The following is a 19,324-nucleotide window of genomic DNA, read 5'->3' as shown; positions in this document are numbered from 1 at the left end:
TGTTTTTCAGAAATCCCTCACTAGCTCCAAAGCCAAGCTGACCGTAACTCCATTTCCGAGCATTCCCCAAGAACTGCATTCTTTCCACAGATTTCTTTCTTAAACAATCCTCTGAATTTGTGAAACTTGTTCTTCTGAAAGAGAGGAAGAAATATTGCAAAACCTGGGGGATTTCTAATCCAAAAACTATATTGTCCTATTTTTGACTTGAGGTTATTATTTTTTAAAGAACTCAAGTCAGAAAATAAATTACGGTAAATCTGTTGCAATGGTTGGGGAAACCCCAGAAAGGATCAAAGATTAAAAGCTAAGGAACAATGTGCTGTGTAGTTACGCGTGTTACCCCTGCTGCTGAACAGCAAGCTTGATCCATTCTGTTTACAGTGGCATAAATGAGGATGCAAAGTCTCATACAGCATCCTCGACTTGCATCAGTTGAGAAATTTTCTCTGCCTTTGAGGAATACGAGTTTTTGATCAAATGTGTTAAACCTATCGACCTGTTTGCTCATGGGTTCTCTCTTCCAAATTTGAAATGCAGGGGATTGGCTGATACCAAAGTGGGGAGGGACTCTCTGGCATATAAAGGTAGCTTCCCTGCTCGCTTGGGCATAACACAATCTTGGCCTATCCCAGAGAGAGAGAGAGAGAGAGAGAGAGAGAGAGAGAGAGAGAGAGAGAACGGGGCAGCCTAAATAAAAGAAGAGGAAACAGATTGAAGAAAAAAGAGGAACAGGGCCCATCTCAACAAAGGAAGATGAAACTGCAATTGGCCTGCGTAATCTTCATTCTTCTCAGCGGTGCCCCCAGAAACCTCTGTGCCTTCAGAATTCAGGTGAGAATCAAATGATAAATTATGACCTAGAATTGCAGTAGATCCTAAAGATGGCAGTCAAGATTGCAGGGGGATAGATTGGTTAGCCCTTCACATCCTGGAACGTGTCGCTTAGTAGTTATGAGTGTGAGCGGAGTTGAATTCCTCCCCTAAACTGAACTCCTAAGCTGGATCCTCTTATCTCAGAGGTAGCCCCCAATGTACAATATGGAGGAAGATGATGACAACTGGCCATAGAGGGCTGTGGCAAGGAGTATTGAGATACCTCAGTATACCATTCTAGCAATCCCTCTTTTTCTGATGTTCTGGCTGTGAGTGTCATTGCCAATGAAGACGGAATGGCACCCCCCACCCCCCCATTCACAATTATCTGCAGGCTTGGGGAAACCTCAAGGTTTGCAGAAGTACAAACAAAATCTGTAAGGGTAGAAGGGGAAAAAACCAAAAACAGCCCAATGAGGACTGAGCATGCTTAGTGGCTACAGAATGCTGGCTGATTATTAGGGAGCGAAACAAAAAAAAGGGGGTGGAATAGAGTAGGGTGTCTGGAATCTTGAAAAGCAGCATTCCACGCTGCAACATTTTATTGTAGGCCCCACTTTTTATCAGGGATAGTCCTGATAAATCACTGTCCGTGTTTTTACCTTGGGGAAATTCTTTCTTAATGTTTGTTTGTTTGTTTTTACTGCAAGTTCCTAGTGTCCATCTTCAGGGTTTAGCTCCATCACAGAATCTCATAAGAGTTTGTGACGGGGTAGAGAATGGATGCATCTAGAGCACATGCATGTAGATGCACATGTATGAATACCCAGGCACCATGCAATGCACAGCTTGCCATGCCACATGCACACATGCACACTCAGTCAAAAAAACCTGTCCTTCTCTTGGCTTTCTGAAAAGAGAGCAGGAAAGAGCTGTTGCGGGGTAGCTGAATACAGCAGCAGGTGAAACTGAGCCATCTCCAAATTGTGTGCGCTCAATGATCTTCATATGCTTCTAAGAGAAGCGGAGGATAGTAATGCATGTTAACTACTATGGATGTAGAATCCTGGGGTATTCCAGATTAACTAATAAGTACAAAAATGGGATAATGTGGCCTGGACCATCTATTTATTTTTTTGTTTTACTTGCTAATCTGCCCTGCCTAGTTCAGAAATCATGTCATGATGTCAGTTAATCTATAGCTAAAGCAATTCCCCCTGTGAAGTCTGAGTGACACAACCTTGTGTCTGATCTCGGAAGCTAAGCAGGGTCAGCCCTGGTTAGTGCTTGGGTGGGAGACTGCCTGGGTATCAGGCTTCCTGCACTGAGCTGGGGGTTGGACTCGATGGTCTTGTAGGCCCCTTCCAACCCTATGATTCTGTGTCTATACCTATGCAGCGACATGCTTGATGCTACCCTGTGACTTCATCCCCTGTCACTCCAGTAGCATATGAATGTAGACAATGTACAGGAGGGGGAAGAACACAGGGGAAGAACCATGCCAATGCTAATCACGCCGCTGCTGTTGCTGCTACTATAGCTCTCCTCATGCAATTCCTTAGTGTGGATGCTCATTCGCTTGCTGTTTCCCTGTGGGCCTGAGCTGCACTGCAACTTTGGAGGTTAGCAATGGGCCCCCTTCCTCTTGGAAGGGCCTTGGCAGATGCCTAGCATCACTAGCTCCCTCATGCTAGGCCTGGTCCCCTGTGAGTTGTCACATGAGGTGGAGCTGCAGGACAAACAGCAACTATACTGGTCCTATAATGTAAGAACTGGGTTTTCAAAAGACCATTGAAATGTGGGTTTATCAAAGAGATAACCAGACATGATTGTAGTGGGTAAGGAAGAATTCTTTAGATGTGTCATAGGGCCATCCAAAGGGCTGGATGTGCCTGATCTCATCTGATCTCGGAAGCTAAGCAAGGTCAGCCCTGGTTAGTACTTGGATGGGAGACTACCTGGGTATGAGGCTTCCTGCATTAAGCAGGGGTTGGACTCGGTGCTCTTGTAGGCCCTTCCAAGCCATCTATGACCCCGGCAAGAACAACGTATTGCCATTTTGCTTACAGAGCAAACCTGATGCATATCCTCCACTTCTTCCTTGAAAACGTCGAAATGCCATCTTATTACTTCCTTGCCTTAGAGGCAAATGAGGACAGGGCTGCTGTGCCTTTAAACCAGGGGTGGACAACCTGTGGCAGAGAGAGAAGGGTGACCCATCCCACTTTTGGCTCTGGCCTGGCCAACTGCTAACATGTGGCCCCCAGAAAATTACTCCCAAGGGAGCGTGGCACCCCCATCTGGGTTTTAAAAAAAGTACCCCCATCTGGGTTTTAAAGAGTTGTGCAGGAGAGGGAATTCTGACAAGGGCAGCTTACTGTGTCACACAGCTAAAAGGGAAAGGCTAAAATGCCCATGATAATAAATAGGACAGTCTCTCAGGTCCAAGGATAGAGGAAAGTCATCAGCAGGGTGAGGGGAGAGAAGAGTGAACCAGAGATGAAAACTTACATTGCGCTGTCATCAGGTTTAGAGAAAGTGAACTGGACCTTTTTGCTGTGAACTGTTGTAAGATTTTCCTCGCCCCCGTTCAGAAATAGAATTGCTGAAGCAAATATCCTTCTTTCCTTCCCTTTACAGACAGGAGCCCAGAAAGACTTGGTCAGCTTGGATACATACAAGGCTGAGCCTGAGGCCGAAATCTCTGGATTGCAGGTGAGACCTCTATAAACAAATGCTGCTTGTATTACCCCAGCAAGAAAGCAAGGGGTGTGTGCGTGGGGGGGGGGGGCAGATCTCTCTCTCTTTCTACGCAGTGTATGTTCATGTGATGTACCAGGCTGCAGCCCTGAACCCTGCCTTTGCACAGTGCTGCAGTTGCGAAGGGGGCCCTCTGTTCATGGAATGATGGGCTCAAGTTACAGGAAGCCAGATTCCGGCTGAACATCAGGAAAAACCTCCTGACTGTTAAGAGCAATATGACTATGGAACCAATTACCTAGGGAGGTGGTGGGCTCTCCCACACTGGAGGCGTTCAAGACGAGGCTGGACAGCCATCTGTCAGGGATGCTCTGACTTGGATTCTTGCATTGAGCAAGGGGTTGGATTCGATGGCCTTGTAGGCCCCTTCCAACCCTACTGTTCTATGATTCTATGTGTTTGTGGCTTCTCCTGCCCTGCCTTTCCTTTGGTTGCACACCCTTAGAACCCTTAAAAAGAAAAAAGAAAACCCCTATTGCTCCAGTCAGAGAAGAAGAGGCCCTCTGTCTGTCTATGCTCAGAGGCACTCACTTGAGGTACCCGGTGTTTTGAAAGCAAAACACTGTCAGCCCTACCTAGAGCTAGTCCGCTAGGACCCTTGCAAGTCCAATTTGTGGATTTAGTCATGCTTAGAGCAGACCCCTTAAAATTAACGAGACTTTTAGTCATGACTAATAGAAGTCCTATTGATCTCAATGGATCTGCTCCTAGGGTTTCCAGTGTGGTGCCAGCCATGCACCCCACCCTTTCTGATTTTTTAAAATTTTATTTTATTTCTTAAACAGCTTTTTTTAAAAAAAAAACTGGGAAGCTGGCATTCTGCAAAGTGAAATGCTACCTTTAGGTGCCATCTTTATTTAGATTGAAAAGCATGTTTTTGTGTTTTGGTGCTCAAACCCACCTCTGCCATGTACCTAAGGTACTTGGAGAAGTTACCTTTTTTTGAGCCTCACCCGTTTGCCTTCTGGGGAATGAGTGTTTGTGACCGGCCATGCCCACCATGGCATTAATTTTATGAATGGCCAAGCCTCCACCTGATGGCAGCCATTTTGTGAGAGCACCCGCAACACTCCCTAATAATTCCAAACATGCCCACTGACCCAAAAAGCTTGGCGCCCCCGATCTATTCTACCCATGACTAAGTCTGGGTCCAGCAGAATAGTTTTAACTAAAGATGCCAGTGATTGAACCTGGGATGTTCCGCATACAAAGCACGTGCTCTTCCCCCTGTGCTATAGGCCTTCTCTGAACTGAGAAGGAATAGGACAACCCAATATCAGTAGCAGAGGGAGAATGCAGGAAGAACCCGGAAACCCCAATTATCAATCTCTCCCTCTGTCCTAATCCAAAAAAACTCTCTCTTCGTGATCCCCATGGAAGGATGAAGATATGCACTATCAACAGGCCTATGCCTCAACCAGGCCAAGCCCTGCCTCAGACCTGAAAAACGCCAACCGCCCTTTCTGAGAGCAACATTAGCGATTTTTTGTTTGTTTCAATTATACTGTATCTTAGTGATTGGGCGGGGGGGATGTTTTATATTTGGTGTCTCTCGTATTCAGGCCTCATTGTAAGCCCCTCTTGGACAATATTTGGGAAAATCAGGCGTCTTTTTTTAAAAGTACCCGTTCAGTGACAACACTCTTTTCACTTCCAACCGCAGATGTTGCTACAGAGACCCAAGCGCCACACCGCCTTATCCGTCTGCACTTACTGCTGCAAGTGCTGCAGGAACAAGGGCTGCGGTCTCTGCTGTCGGACATGAAGAGGGGGAAGGCCTTGATGGATGACCACAGCGCTGTTAGACTGCCCGCTGTCGTAGCACCACACACACCAGGCTTCCCACCCACGCCGACCCCCAACCTGACCCCCACTACACCCAACGCATACTCCTTATTTATTAGTTTGGCACTGGGTTTTGTTCGTTGGTTTGCTTTGCACATTCATGTTTGTTACTGGGAATGAAAAGTCTTTTTACCTCACAAGTTGTCATTGTGAATTGCTGATTACTGCTCCCAACTCAGAAGGGATGTTCAACCCTTTCCTTCGCCTTCTGATAAATGCCGTTAATCCTATTAAAAACAATTGAATTTCCTTTGAAATTCTCAAAGGTGAGGCTTGGGGGTGCGGCGGGGGGGTAGTTCTCAAAATGTAGCTCAAAATGTGATAGCAACCTGAGGTGTGTGAAAAAGCACATAAAGCGATGTAATATGGAGTCAGGCCATTTGGCCAGTGGGTAATGCAGTTTTGTCTCCTCCACCTAAGACAGCTGCTATGAGAGATCTTTCCTAGCCCTTTCTGACTTATTTTTATTTATTTTTTTGCTGGAGGGGCCACCTGAGACTTTATGCATGTAAAGCATGGACTCTAAGCTGCTAAACTATGGCTGCTCCCCCCCCGCACCCGCAATTTAACTAGCATTATCAAAATCCATTTAACTCCTCTTGAAATTCCTGCAGCCATTTTGTTTGAACAGGACCTGTGAAATTTGCTTCGTAGTTAGGCCAAATCTAGTAGCAATTCTGCTTCGCTCCTGGCTCCCATCTTCACAGATGCCATCAGAACAGCCTGGGTCCCTGGCAAGAGGCCCAGTGGCAACTGTGCCCCATACACCATGTTCGTACTGTCCGCGCCACAGGGCAATGAGTCTTCTCCTGTGTTCACTTACATCAGGGACAGGCACCTTTTTGGGCACAGGCATGTCTGGCAATTTGAGGATCTGTCATAGGCACCATCACAAAATGGCTGCCTGGGGATGTGTAGTGAGTCACAAAGGACAAGTAACCTGCCCAAATGGCTGTGTAACAGGCAAGTGTGTGGTCTGAGCCACAACACATTAAACAACACCTAGTTTTCAGCACCAACAGAAAACTATTTCACAGAAGGCACTCTTTTTCTCTACCCCCTCTCCTCTGCCAGCCGATTCATTCCCAGCCCCTCAATTTCTTTTTCTCCCTCCCTTGCCCCCATCCCTCTCTAATACACACACACACATCTGTTCTCCCCCCCCCAATATCTCCATTTCAAAAGAATGTCTCTGAACCCCCACATGTAGCCCAGAGGCGTTTATGGGAAATGAAGAGGGCAGCAGCTTGATGCCTTCACTTTGCTTAGAAGTGATCCCAGCTATCGGCAAGAAAATGTGTTATTTTTTTAAGTGGGAGGGGATGGGCACCCTGTTGCTGACCTACATCCTCTACAAAAGCATGAAGGACAGGAATCAGTTATGGACCGCTGCTGCCTTTCTTTCTGGCCGGGATTCCCCGCCTTGAAAAGCTGCATGACAGACAGAAATTCAACTGGTGGAGGCTTACCACACACTGAATAGTATACAGTGAAGGAAACCACAACTGCTGCTGGATTTCCAGCTCTCATGCAGCTGTTCAAGGCACGGGAGCCCAGCTAGGGAAGAAAACGTGGCAGGTTCCCACAATGTCCGGCACATCCTCCTATAGTGTACGCAAAGCCTCTAATGTAATGCAGTCCCCCACAGAGAGATCTGAATGGTGTCCTCCCCTCCACCCTGAGTCCAAATAATCACAGCAATAAAAGCGGCATGGACATGCTGAAAGTACAAAAATAGAGACATATACTTTGAAAGTCTTGACAGTAAAATCCACTGACACCATGGGCTCAGCACAGCAGGAAAGATCTCAGTCGTGGAAAAGAAGAAGGGGATTATTATACTTCCATACACTTCAGCAGGCAGTCCTGGGGACTAGTGTCATTAACTATCCCTTTTCAGCAGGCAATCCCAGGGGGTGAGGATCAATAATATTTCCCCTCAGGAAGGAGCCTTAGGGGGTAACACCATAAATATTTCCCCCACCAAGGTTCTACACCTATAATATACCCCCACACACACATCACCACCACCTGGGAGTTAACACTAATAATGTTTCCCTGTAGCAGGGAGTCCCAAGGGTTTATACTAATAATGTTCCCCAGGGAATTCTGGGAGGTCCACCTTGCAGCCAGGGATCCTCGCAAGGTTTATTTATTTAGGTGTCCTCGTTTGACACCATGTCTCCCCAGCTCTCCTGCCTGATCACACCCGTTCCTCTAGCTAGCATTAGTTCTAGTTACACTTGTTATATAGAAAAAAATGCAGACACGCTCCTTTTGTCCGCTCCCTTCTCAGATCAGACATTGGAGTAGATTTGATCGGTGCCAGAGGAGGACTGCCAATTGCTCGGGTTCCCATAATGTCCGGCACATCCCCCTGCTGATAGATTCTCATAATCTTCTGCTATCCCCATGGTCTCATAATTCTCAGTGCTTAGATCCTAAAACAAAGGAGAGGGGAGGAGAAAAACAGTGTTTGAGTTCAAGCAACTTAGAAGGCAGCTCTCAGCCGGGGATAGCCAACATTTCAATATGTACTGTGTAGAAGAGGGAATAATTAACTTTTTAAAAAGTGTTTACCGATTAATTGGGAGTCTATAGGCTGATCTGGGGCTTACTTCTTTGGAAACAACTATAGGATTGCACTCCCCTTCATGGATCACTGCCTTGTTGTAGCGGAGGGGCTTGCGTAACTCAGTGAAGCCATAAGCTATGCTGTGCAGGGCCACCCAAGACAGACAGGTCATGGTGGAGAGTTCTGACAAAATGTGGTCCAGTGGAGAAGGAAATGGCAACCCACTCCAGTATTCTTGCCAAGAAAACCCCATCGAACGTATCACAAGTCTAAAAGATATGACGCCAGAAGATGAGCCCCTCGGGTCGGAAGGTGTCCAATATACTACTGGGGAAGAGCAGAGGGAATTTCCAAGTAGTGCCAGAAAGAGTGAAGCGGCTGGGCCAAAGCCGAAAGGACACTCAGCTGTGGATGTATCTGGTGGTGAAAAGAAAATCCGATGCTGTAAAGAACAATATTGTCTAGGGACCTGGAATGTAAGTTCAATGAATCAAGGTAAGCTGGAAATGGTCAAACATGAGATGGCAAGATTGAACATCGACATCTTGGGAATCAGCGAATTAAAATGGACAAGCATGGGTGAATTTAATTCAGGTGACCATTATATCTACTACTATGGGCAAGAATCCTTTAGAAGAAATGGAGTAGCACTCATAGTCAATAAAAGGGTGGGAAAAGCAGTACTGGGGTACAATCTCAAAAACAACTGAATGATCTCAGTACGAATCCAAGGCAAACCATTCAACATCATAGTAGTTCAAGTCTATGCCCCAACCACTGATGCCGAAGAAGCTGAGGTTGATCGGTTCTATGAAGACCTACAACACCTTCTAGAACTAACACCAAAAAAAGATGTCCTCTTCATCATAGGGGATTGGAATGCTAAAGTAGGAAGTCAAGAAATAACCAGGATAACAGGCAAGCATGGCCTTGGTGTACAAAATGAAGCAGGACAAAGCCTAATAGAGTTTTGCCAAGCGAACACGCTGATCATAGCAAACACTCTTTTCCAACAGCACAACAGGCAACTCTACACGTGGACATCACCAGATGGTCAATATCTAAATCAGATTGATTATGTATTTTGCAGCCAAAGATGGAGAAGCTTTAATGAGCTTCCGATGTGAATTAAAAACGTGGTTGTTCAGGCAGGCATTTGGGGTGGGTTAAGGTATTTTCTTCAGCAAAGGAGATCATTACCTTGTCATGGTACTGGAGCTTGAGCACCTCAATGACGTCATGAGCTAAACTGTGAAGGGACACCCAAGACGGGAAGGTCATGGCAGAGAGGTCAGACTAAATACAATCCCTGGGGACGGAAATGGCAACCCACTCCAGTATTCTTGCCATAAAAACTAAATGGATCAGTACAACCAGAGATATGTCAGTATACCATTGGAAGATGGGACTCCCAGGTCGGAAGATGGTCAAAATGCTACTGGGAGGAACAGAGGATAAGTTCAACTAGCCCCACATGTGATGATGCAGCTAGCTCAAAGCCGAAAGGATGGCTAGCAGCTGATGGTGCTGGTGGTGAACGGCGAATCCGATGTTCTAAAGATCAACACACCATAGGAACCTGGAATGTAAGATCTATGAGCCAGGGAAAATTGGATGCGGTTATTGGGGAGATGTCAAGATTACATATAGACACTTTGGGTGTCAGTGAAGTGAAATGGACTGGAATGGGCCACTTCACATCAAATGATCATCAGATCTACTACTGTGGACAAGAGGAGCACAGAAGAAATGGAGTAGCCTTCATAATTAATGATAAAGTGGTTAAAGCAGTGATTGGATACAATCGAAAAAAATGATAGAATTATCTCACTTAAAATTCAGGGTAAGCCATTTAACATCACAGTGATCCAAATATACACCCCAAGCACAGATGCTGAAGAAGCAGAAGTAGATCAGTTCTATGAGGATCTGCAGCACCTACTGGATAGTACGCCAAAAAAAGATGTTATTTTCATTACAGGAGACTGGAATGCTAAGGTGGGTAGTCAAACGACACCTGGAATTACAGGCAAGCATGGTCTGGGAAAACAAAATGAAGCAGGACATAGGCTGATAGAATTTTGCCAAGACAACTCACTGTGCATAACAAACACTCTCTTCCAACAACCTAAGAGACGACTTTATACATGGACTTCAGCAGACGGTCGACACCAAAATCAGATTGACTACATCCTTTGTAGCCAAAGGTGGCGGACATCTATGCAGTTGGTAAAAACAAGACCTGGAGCTGATTGTAGTTCAGATCACGAACTTCTTATTGCACAATTTAGAATCAGACTCAAGAGAATAGGGAAGACCCACAGATCAGTTAGATATGAGCTCACTAATATTCCTAATGAATATGCCGTGGAGGTGAAGAATAGATTTAAGGGACTAGATTTAGTAGATAGGGTCCTGGAAGAACTATGGACAAAAGTTCGCAACATTGTTCAGGAGGCAGCAACAAAAAAGTCCCAAAGAAAAAGAAAACGAAAAAGGCAAGATGGCTGTCTGCTGAGACACTGGAAGCAGCCCAAGAAAGAAGGAAAGCAAAAGGCGATAGTGATAGGGGGAGATATGCCCAATTATATGCAAAATTCCAGAGGTTAGCCAGAAGAGATAAGGAATTATTTTTAAACAAGCAATGCGCGGAAGCGGAAGAAGGTAATAGAATAGGAACGACAAGAGACCTCTTCCAGAAAATTAGAAACATCGGAGGTAAATTCCAGGCAAAAATGGGTAGGACCAAAAACAAAGATGGCAAGGACCTAACAGAAGCAGAAGAGATCAAGAAAAGGTGGCAAGAATATACGGAAGATCCGTATATCTTACGGAAGATATCCGTATATCCGTATATCTATACGGATCCGTATATCCGTATAGGAAGGATAATAATATCGGGGATAGATTTGACGGTGTGGTCAGTGAGCTAGAGCCAGACATCCAGAAGAGTGAGGTTGAATGGGCCTTAAGAAGCATTGCTAATAACAAGGCAGCAGGAGATGATGGTATCCCAGCTGAACTGTTTAAAATCTAGGAATGTCGGAGAATTCCGCAACGGATCTCGGTGAGGCCGAATGCCAGTGCATTCGGCCCCCTGAAATCCATCATGGAACAAAGCCCCCACCCCCCAACCCACAAAAGGCGCGCGGGACGGAGCACTTACCTGCTCCCATCCGCGCTGCTTTGTGAAAGGCGGCTGTCCTATGGCCGCTATTCGCTTTCTCCTCTTCATAGCCGTGATAGGCTACATAAATACTTACGTAGCCTATCACGGCTAACGCAGGGACGCCATTAAGTATTTACGTAGCCTATCACGGCAGGGGGAAAAAGCCCCAGCGTACGCAAATGGTGGCGGCTACCGCCATTTGCATACACTGGTTTTTTTTCCCCCTGCTGTGATAGGCTACGTAAATATTTACGTAGCCTATAGGGATGTACGAAAGTGACTTAACTTTCGTGGATTATGTTGATGGTGGGGGGGAGCACTCCGTTCCTCCCCCCAGAATCCTCGAACGGCCGGCTGTGCTCCGCGGCAGCTCTGTGGAGCAGCCGGCCAGGCCCGGCCTGGCCAGGCCAGAGCCGTCCGCAGCCGGATTTCCGGCCACGGAGGGCTCTGGGTAAAAAAACAAACAAACAAACAAAAACAACCGCGTACGCAAGTGGCGGCGGCTATGGCTGCCACCATTTGCGTTCCTTCTTTTTGGCCGTCTTAATCTACGTAAGTATTTACGTAGACTATGACGGCGAAAATCAAGGGGAACGCAAATAGCGTAGTGAGTGCTATTTGCATCCCTTTTTCATTCACCATTTTAGCCTACGTAAATCTTTATGTAGGCTAAAACAGTGAATCAAAAGGGGACACAAATAGCGCCCGCTACGCTATTTGCGTTCCCCTTGATTTTCGCCGTCATAGTCTATGTAAATACTTACGTACGCATTTGCGTATGCATTTTTTTTTAAAACCCACCCCCAACCATGATAGGCTACGTAAAGATTTATGTAGCCTATCACGTCTTTTTTTTCTTTTTTTTTAAACCTAGCGATGATAGGCTATGTAAATCGTTACGTAGCCTATCACGTCTTCTTCTTTTTTTTTCACAAGCCTGGAAATGGTGGCGGCGGCAGCCGGTCGGAAGACCGGCCACCGTTGCCACCAAAGCTGCCGCTGGACCCGCTGCCGGAGCCGCTGCTGCCCCGAAGATCCGCCCCAGGTAAGTCTCGTACCAGGGGAGATCCGCGGGGGGGTGGCAGGCCATTCCGCCACAGATTTCGGGGGGCTGAATGCACTGGCATTCGGCCTCACCAAGATTCGTGGTGGAATTCTATGACATCCCTAGTAGCCTATCACGGCTCAATACAGGTACGCAAATGGCGGCGGCTACGACAGCTATCATTTGCGTCCCTGCAGGTATGCCCAGCGGCTGCGGGCGGCCAGAGCTGGACGGCAGCTCCGCGGTTTGGCCATGGAGCGGAGCTGGCCGGGCAGGATTCCAGGGGGGAGGACCGGATCACCTCCCCTCCCATCGATGATTCCGGGGGAAGGGACAGAGCGCCTAGCCGCCACCGCGGATTGTCCGGCACGGAGCCAGGTAGGTGTTTCGTACATCCCTATTAAAATCTTGCAAGATGATGCTGTCAAGGTGATGCATGCCATGTGGCAGCAAATTTGGAAAACACAAGAATGGCCAACAGATTGGAAAAGATCAACTTATATCCCCGTACCAAAAAAGGGAAGCACCAAAGAATGTTCAAACTATCGAACAGTGGCACTTATTTCACATGCCAGTAAGGTAATGCTCAAGATCTTGCAAGGTAGACTCCAGCAATTCATGGAAAGAGAATTGCCAGATGTACAATCTGGGTTTAGAAAAGGCAGAGGAACTAGACACCAAATTGTCAAGATCCGCTGGATAATGGAGAAAGCCAGGGAGTTTCAGAAAAACATCTATTTCTGTTTTATTGACTATTCTAAAGTCTTTGACTGTGTGGATCATAGGGATGTACGAAAGTCACTTACCTTTTCGAAGGGTGACATTCGTGGTGGGGGGAGGCGCTCTGTCCCTCCCCCCAAAAATTCTGTCCGGCTGGCTCTGCTCCAGATTCTGTGGAGCCACCGGCCAGCTCCGCCAGCAGCCAGACATCCGGCCGCTGGCTAGCAGGGACGCAAATGGCGGCGGCCGTAGCTGCCGCCGTTTGCGTCCCTGCAGTCAGCCGTGATAGGCTACGTAAATGTTTACGTAGCCTATCACGGCTGATTTAAATGGAAAAAAAAGTGTGTATGCAAATGGCGGCGCCCATGGGCGCCGCCATTTGCATTCCTTATTTTGGCACGTCTTAGTCTACGTAAACATTTACATAGACTAAGACGGCGAAAATAAGGGGAACGCAAATAGCGTAGCTACGCTATTTGCATTCCCCTTATTTTTGCTGTCTTAGTCTACGTAAATGTTTCCGTAGAGTAAGACGTGCCAAAATAAGGAACGCAAATGGCGGCGCCCATTCGTACGCGCGGGGTTTTTTTCTTTTAAATCAGCCGTGATAGGCTACGTAAACATTTACGTAGCCTATTACGGTGTTTTTTAAAATTCTAGCCGGGATAGGCTACGTAAATCTTTATGTAGCCTATCACTTTTTTTGTGGGTTTTTTTTTGTTTTTTTAACTGGAAATGGCAGCGGCAGCAGCCGGTCAGAAGACCTGCCACTGCCGCTGAACTGCCGACGGAGCCGCTGCCGCCAGGAAGATCCACCCAAGGTAAGTCCCGTCCCGGGGGGTGACGGGGGGGTGGCAGACCGTTCCGCCACCGATTTCGGGGCCCCGAATGCGCTGGCATTCAGCCTCCCCGAGATCTGTGGCGGAATTCTCTGACATCCCTAGTGGATCATAACAAATTGTGGCAAGTTCTTGGTGGTATGGGGATAGCAAGTCATCTTGTCTGCCTTCTGAGGAATCTGTATAATGACCAAGTAGCAATGGTAAGAACAAACAATGGAACAGTAGACTAGTTTAAGATTGGGAAAGGAGTACGGCAGGGCTGTATACTCTCACCCTACCTATTCAACCTGTACGTAGAACACATCATGCGACATGCTGGGCTTGATGAAGCCAAGGCTGGAGTTAAAATCACTGGAAGAAACATTAACAATCTCAGATATGCAGATGATACCACTTTGATAGCTGAAAGTGAGGAGGAGCTGAGGAACCTCATGATGAAGGTGAAAGGAGAAAGTGCAAATGCTGGCTTGCAGTTAAACCTCAAAAAAACCAAGATTATGGCAACCAGCTTGATTGATAACTGGCAAATAGAGGGAGAAAATGTGGAGGCAGTGACAGACTTTGTCTTTCTAGGCGCAGAGTTCTAGTTAACTTCTAGTTAAGAGCAGAGACATCACACTGACAACAATGGTCTGCATAGTTCAAGCAATGGTATTCCCCGAAGTAACCTATGTCTGTGAGAGCTGGACCATAAGGAAGGCTGAGCGAAGGAAGATAGATGCTTTTGAACTGTGGTGCTGGAGGAAAATTCTGAGAGTGCCTTGGACTGCAAGAAGATCAAACCAGTCCATACTCCAGGAAATAAAGCCAGATTGCTCACTTGAGGGAAGCATATTAAAGGCAAAACTGAAGTACTTTGGCCACATCATCAGAAGACAGGATATCCTGGAGAAGATGCTGATGCTAGGGAAAGTGGAAGGCAAAAGGAAGAGGGGCCAACCAAGGGCAAGATGGATGGATGACATTCTGGAGGTGACAGACTTGACCTTGGGGGAGCTGGGGGTGGCGACGGCCGACAGGAAGTTCTGGCGTGGGCTGGTCCATGAAGCCATGAAGAGTCGGAAGCGACTGACCGAATAAACAACAACAAGGGTATTTTAGAAAATGTTTCCATTGTAGAATTTTATTGTTTTAAACTGTTTTATTATATGTTGTACATCGCCCAGAGTGGCTGGGTGACCAGCCAGATGGCAATTAATAAATTTAATAAACAAACAAACAAACAAACAGTCAGTAAAAACAAGACCTGGAGCTGACTGTGGCTCAGATCATGAGCTGCTTCTTGCAAAATTTTGGCTTAAATTGAAGAACATAGGGAAAACCACTAAACCATTCAGGTATGACCTAAATCATATCCCTTATGAATATACAGTGGAGGTGACAAATAGATTGAAGGGATTAGACCTGATAGACAGAGTGCCTGAGGAACTATGGATGGAGGTACATAACATTGTTCAGGAGGCAGCAACGAAATCCATCCCAAAGAAAAAGAAATGCAAGAAAGCCAAGTGGCTGTCTGATGAGGCTTTACAAGTAGCTGAGGAAAGAAGGGAAGCAAAAAGCAATGGAGAAAGGGGAAGATATATCCAACTGAATGCAGAGTTCCAGAGGATAGCAAGGAGAGACAAGAAGGCCTTCTTAAATGAACAATGCTAAGAAATCGAGGAAAACAATAGAATGGGAAGACTAGAGAACTTTTCAAGAAAATCAGAGATCTCAAGGGAACGTTTTGTGCAAAGATGGGCATGATAAAGGACAAAGAAGGCTGGGACCTAACTGAAGCAGATGAGATTAAGAAGAGGTGGAAAGAATACACAGAAGAACTATACAGGAAAGATCTTAATGTCCCTGATAGCCATGATAGTGCGGTCACTGAACTTGAGCCGGACATGCTAGAGAGTGAAGTCAAGTGGGCCTTAGGAAGCATTACTAACAACAAAGCTAGCGGAGATGACAGTCTTCCAGCTGAGCTATTTAAAATCCTAAAAGATGATGCTGTTAAAAGTGCTGCACTCTATATGCCAACAAATTTGGAACACTCAAGAGTGGCCACAAGACTGGAAAAGGTCAGTTTGCTTTCCAATTCCAAAGAAGGGCAATGCCAAAGAGTGTTCAAACTACCGTACAATTGCGCTCATTTCACATGCCAGCAAGGTTATGCTCAAAATCCTACAAGCTAGGCTTCAGCAGCATGTGAACCGAGAACTACTGGAAGTACAAGCTGGGTTTCGAAGAGGCAGAGGACCTAGAGATCAAATCGCCAACATTCGCTGGATCATGGAGAAAGCAAAAAAAAAAAAAAAGTGAAAGTGAAGAGTGCAGAAAGTGAAGAGCAGAAAGTGAAGAGGATCTAAAGAGCCTCTTGTTGAGGGTGAAAGTGGAGAGTGCAAAAGCTGGTTTGAAACTCAACATTAAAAAAAAACGAAGATCATGGCATCTGGCCCCATCACTTCCTGGCATATAGAAGGGGAAGAAATGGAAGCAGTGACAGATTTTATTTTCTTGGGCTCCAAGATCACCGCAGATGGTGACTGTAGCCATGAAATTACAAGACGCTTGCTCCTTGGGAGGAAAGCTATGGCAAACCTAGACAGCATAGTAAGAAGCAGAGACATCATCTTGCTGACAATGGTTCGTATAATCAAAGCTATGGTTTTCCCAGTAGTAATGTATGGCTGTGAGAGCTGGACTCTAAGGAAGGCTGAGCGCCGAAGAATGGATGCTTTCGAACTGTGGTGCTGGAGAAGACTCTTACGAGTCCCCTGGACTGTAAGGGGGTCTAATCAGTCAATCCTAAAGGAAATCAACCCTGAGTGCTCATTGGAAGGGCAGATACTGAAGCTGAAGCTCAAATATTTTGGCCACTTCTCTAATGCGAAGAGAAAACTCTCTGGAAAAGACCCTGATGCTGGGAAAGATTGAAGGCAAAAGGAGAAGGAGACAGCAGAGGATGAGATGGCTAGATAGCATCACCGATGCAATGAATATGAACTTGAGTGCACTTCGGGAGAGAGTGGAGGACAGGAAGGCCTGGCATGCTATGGTCCATGGGGTCATGAAGAGTCGGACACGACTTAACGACTGAACAACAAATAGGATTGCACTGGGAAAGGAGGATTTAGGGTGCATGTTTAGGCAGAAAAAAGGACTAGAACTCCTACCATGCCAAGTTGTGGGCCTTTTTTCTGTCTAAACATGCATAGGATTGTGCCTTTAATCACTTAATTCTATATACTATCAGCAAACTCATTCTCCCAGTTGGTAGCCCTTATGTAGCCAGAATGGCATCACTTAACACCCAAGAAATCAGCAGGCTTGGGAGAATCCCAAGGTTTGCAGAATTACACGCACACAAACACACACACGCATACCCCTTTAGTGTAAAATAAACCCAGAACAGCCCAATGAGGGCTGAGCATGCTTAAGGGCTATAAAACACTGACTATTGGTGTGGGGAAGAGGCAATGGAGTATTCTGGAAAAGGGTGAAGCTGGCTGACCCCTGATCAGGACCACTCCGCACTGCAATATGTTGTTGCTGATCCTACTTATCTAACTGATCAATCAATCAAAAGTTGCAACCCTGATTAAAAGTGGATCTCCTGTTGGAGGTGGTTGTTAAAGGTGGGCCCTAAATCTGAATGAGTTGAAGACAACTGCCCTAGAGAAGCTATGGGGGACTGTTCTGCACTGAAGCTGCCCCTTACATTGTCAGCAGCTGGGCTCCCTCCTGCCTTGGGCTTGCTGTACATGTTGAATCTCTCCTTAGATTTGGGTGGATTTTCTTCTTTAAGAGATGTCTTCGGCTCCACATTTCCATCCGTGACATACAATGTAGGATTAGGATCTTCCTCGTTATCCCCATCCTCTTGCTTCTGCTCCTTTTTCCTTGGTAGCAGAAGAAGGAAAAACAGAGGGAGTGTTGTTGTAGAAAAGTAGAAAATAGGTTGTTGACTGACCGGGGGGGGGGGAGGGCACCTTTAACAGCAGCTCGATATGCAGAGATCAGCAGGTGAGTTTTTACCAGGTGTGGAGATAAACATGATCATGTGCTAATACCTGGAGATCATGCTGCTGTTAACGGCACAGGAGCAGGGGCCAGTAAAAAAAGTTGGCAACCCTCCATAGAAAAGGAGACAGTCTTTATGGTACATGGGGTCAAAACAAGCTAGGTTCCCCCCCCCCCAAATAAATCAAAATCAGCATCTGCTTGGAATTGGCATTTCCAGGGCTGGATTCACCCCACCTCGTGGGGGGGCCGGTCCTGGGCACTTCTGTGGATGCACTCAGTGGCTTCTCACCTGCTCATCGTCACCTTGTAGACCACAGTTCCCAGCAGGGCAAAGAAGAGGAGGCCCCCAACGGCACCCCCAGATGCCATGAGCAGGAGGGTGGTGTCCCCTGCAAAAAGAGAGAATAAAACCTGGCAGCTGGCATTTGTAAAGATGGCCTCAGACTCGACACAGTGTGCCTTCACCACAGGTAGGCAACTTGTGTCAACAGAATAGTCAAGAATAGTAGGGTTGGAAGGGGCCTATAAGATGTTGTGGCCTACAACTCCTATCAGCCTTAGTCAGCTTAGCCAATGGTGAGGACTGATAGAAGTTGTAGGCCAAAACATCTGGAGGGCCACATGTTGCCCACCCCTGCTTTAACAGCTAGCTGACAGGCAGAACTTCATCTGGCAGTGCTTCCCATTGACTGTGCCTGCATGCTGCACCTGCTGAATTTTATGCTGCAAGATAGGGGTGGTTGTTTTTTACTTCCACATATACCCAGGTATCACCTCTGGAACTCAGTTTCCATTCCAGATCTCAGACCCTAGAAACATATTCATGTACTTCTGAGGATAAACGGAGTGTCAAGTCATTCCTTCACTACAGCCCACCGTAGATATCTGGACTTAGGGGACAAGTTAGGGTGTGGCCTATGTTTTATATAGTTATGTATGTTCCACATGCTCCTCCCTATATGCTCCATTCATCATCTGAGGCCCTGCTCCAGGTTCCACAACTATCTGAGGCCCACTGGACAACAAGAAGGAGCAGGGCCTTTTCGGTTGTGGCACTCACCCTATGGAATGCCCTCTAGCTGAGATTCGCCAAAACACTACATGGTTCTAGACCTTTGGCAAATTCTTGATTGTTTAGGAATTCCTTCAGCTGACTCCCTTTTCTCTCCTCATTATGAGTGGGTTCATGGCTGTTTTCCTTTTTCTGTGTCTGCATTTTTGTTTTGGGGGCTTGTGGTGGGGCTTTTTTGGAATTATTTTTTATAATTTTATCATGTTGGCATCTTTTTTGGGTTGTTTTACGGATTTGGTTTTATTGTTTGTGCTGGATTTTATTGTTATTTACTGCCGCAAACGGTTTTGACAAAATAAAACAAAGAAACAATAAAAGCAGCACATTAAAACAGCACGTAAAACAATAAAATAGTTTAAAAGCCCAAAGAAGAAATGAGGCGGAAGATAAAAGGCAAACCAAGAGCCCCTAATACCATTTAACGCCATTAAAAGTACGAAAGAGCTGATCAGATTTTGCATGGCACCTG

General features: G+C 46.3%; 2 protein-coding genes across 3 annotated transcripts in view; one reads left to right on the top strand and one right to left on the bottom strand.

Annotated features, from left to right (window-relative positions):
• Positions 1–610: 610 nt before the first annotated feature.
• HAMP (hepcidin antimicrobial peptide) lies at positions 611–7,144 on the top strand. Its single transcript, XM_084815340.1, has 3 exons — positions 611–834; positions 3,457–3,531; positions 5,240–7,144. The coding sequence occupies exons 1-3, from the start codon at positions 757–759 to the stop codon at positions 5,339–5,341; spliced, it is 255 nt and encodes an 84-aa protein (XP_084671466.1). The 5' UTR covers positions 611–756; the 3' UTR covers positions 5,342–7,144.
• Positions 5,900–19,324, bottom strand: part of LOC146337832 (B-cell receptor CD22-like) — a 38,001-nt gene continuing 24,576 nt past the window's right edge. Inside the window, exons 8-10 of one of the 2 annotated variants that reach the window (XM_084815338.1) lie at positions 18,073–18,172; positions 17,479–17,659; positions 5,900–7,862 (exon numbers count right to left, since the gene is read on the bottom strand). In XM_084815338.1, the coding sequence (XP_084671464.1) occupies positions 7,719–7,862; positions 17,479–17,659; positions 18,073–18,172 (425 nt within the window). In that variant the 3' untranslated portion in view covers positions 5,900–7,718. The remainder of the gene's footprint in view (positions 7,863–17,478; positions 17,660–18,072; positions 18,173–19,324) is intronic. The other variant, XM_084815339.1, reaches the window with a different exon arrangement.

The sequence above is a fragment of the Heloderma suspectum genome, chromosome 10 (genome assembly GCF_057233095.1).
Source record: "Heloderma suspectum isolate Gila_16-S chromosome 10, 16-S_ref, whole genome shotgun sequence".
In the NCBI taxonomy this organism is placed as follows: Eukaryota; Metazoa; Chordata; class Lepidosauria; order Squamata; family Helodermatidae; genus Heloderma; species Heloderma suspectum.
This window is presented reverse-complemented; position numbering and strand designations above follow the sequence as displayed.

What these genes read in the sequence shown, in the direction of transcription:
- HAMP (XM_084815340.1), top strand. Translation starts at nt 757, where the DNA reads ATGAAACTGCAATTGGCCTGCGTAATCTTCATTCTTCTCAGCGGTGCC. An exon ending in TCTGTGCCTTCAGAATTCAG is followed by an intron (nt 835 to 3,456) that starts GTGAGAATCAAA and finishes TTCCCTTTACAG; the next exon opens with ACAGGAGCCCAGAAAGACTT. An exon ending in CCGAAATCTCTGGATTGCAG is followed by an intron (nt 3,532 to 5,239) that starts GTGAGACCTCTA and finishes TTCCAACCGCAG; the next exon opens with ATGTTGCTACAGAGACCCAA.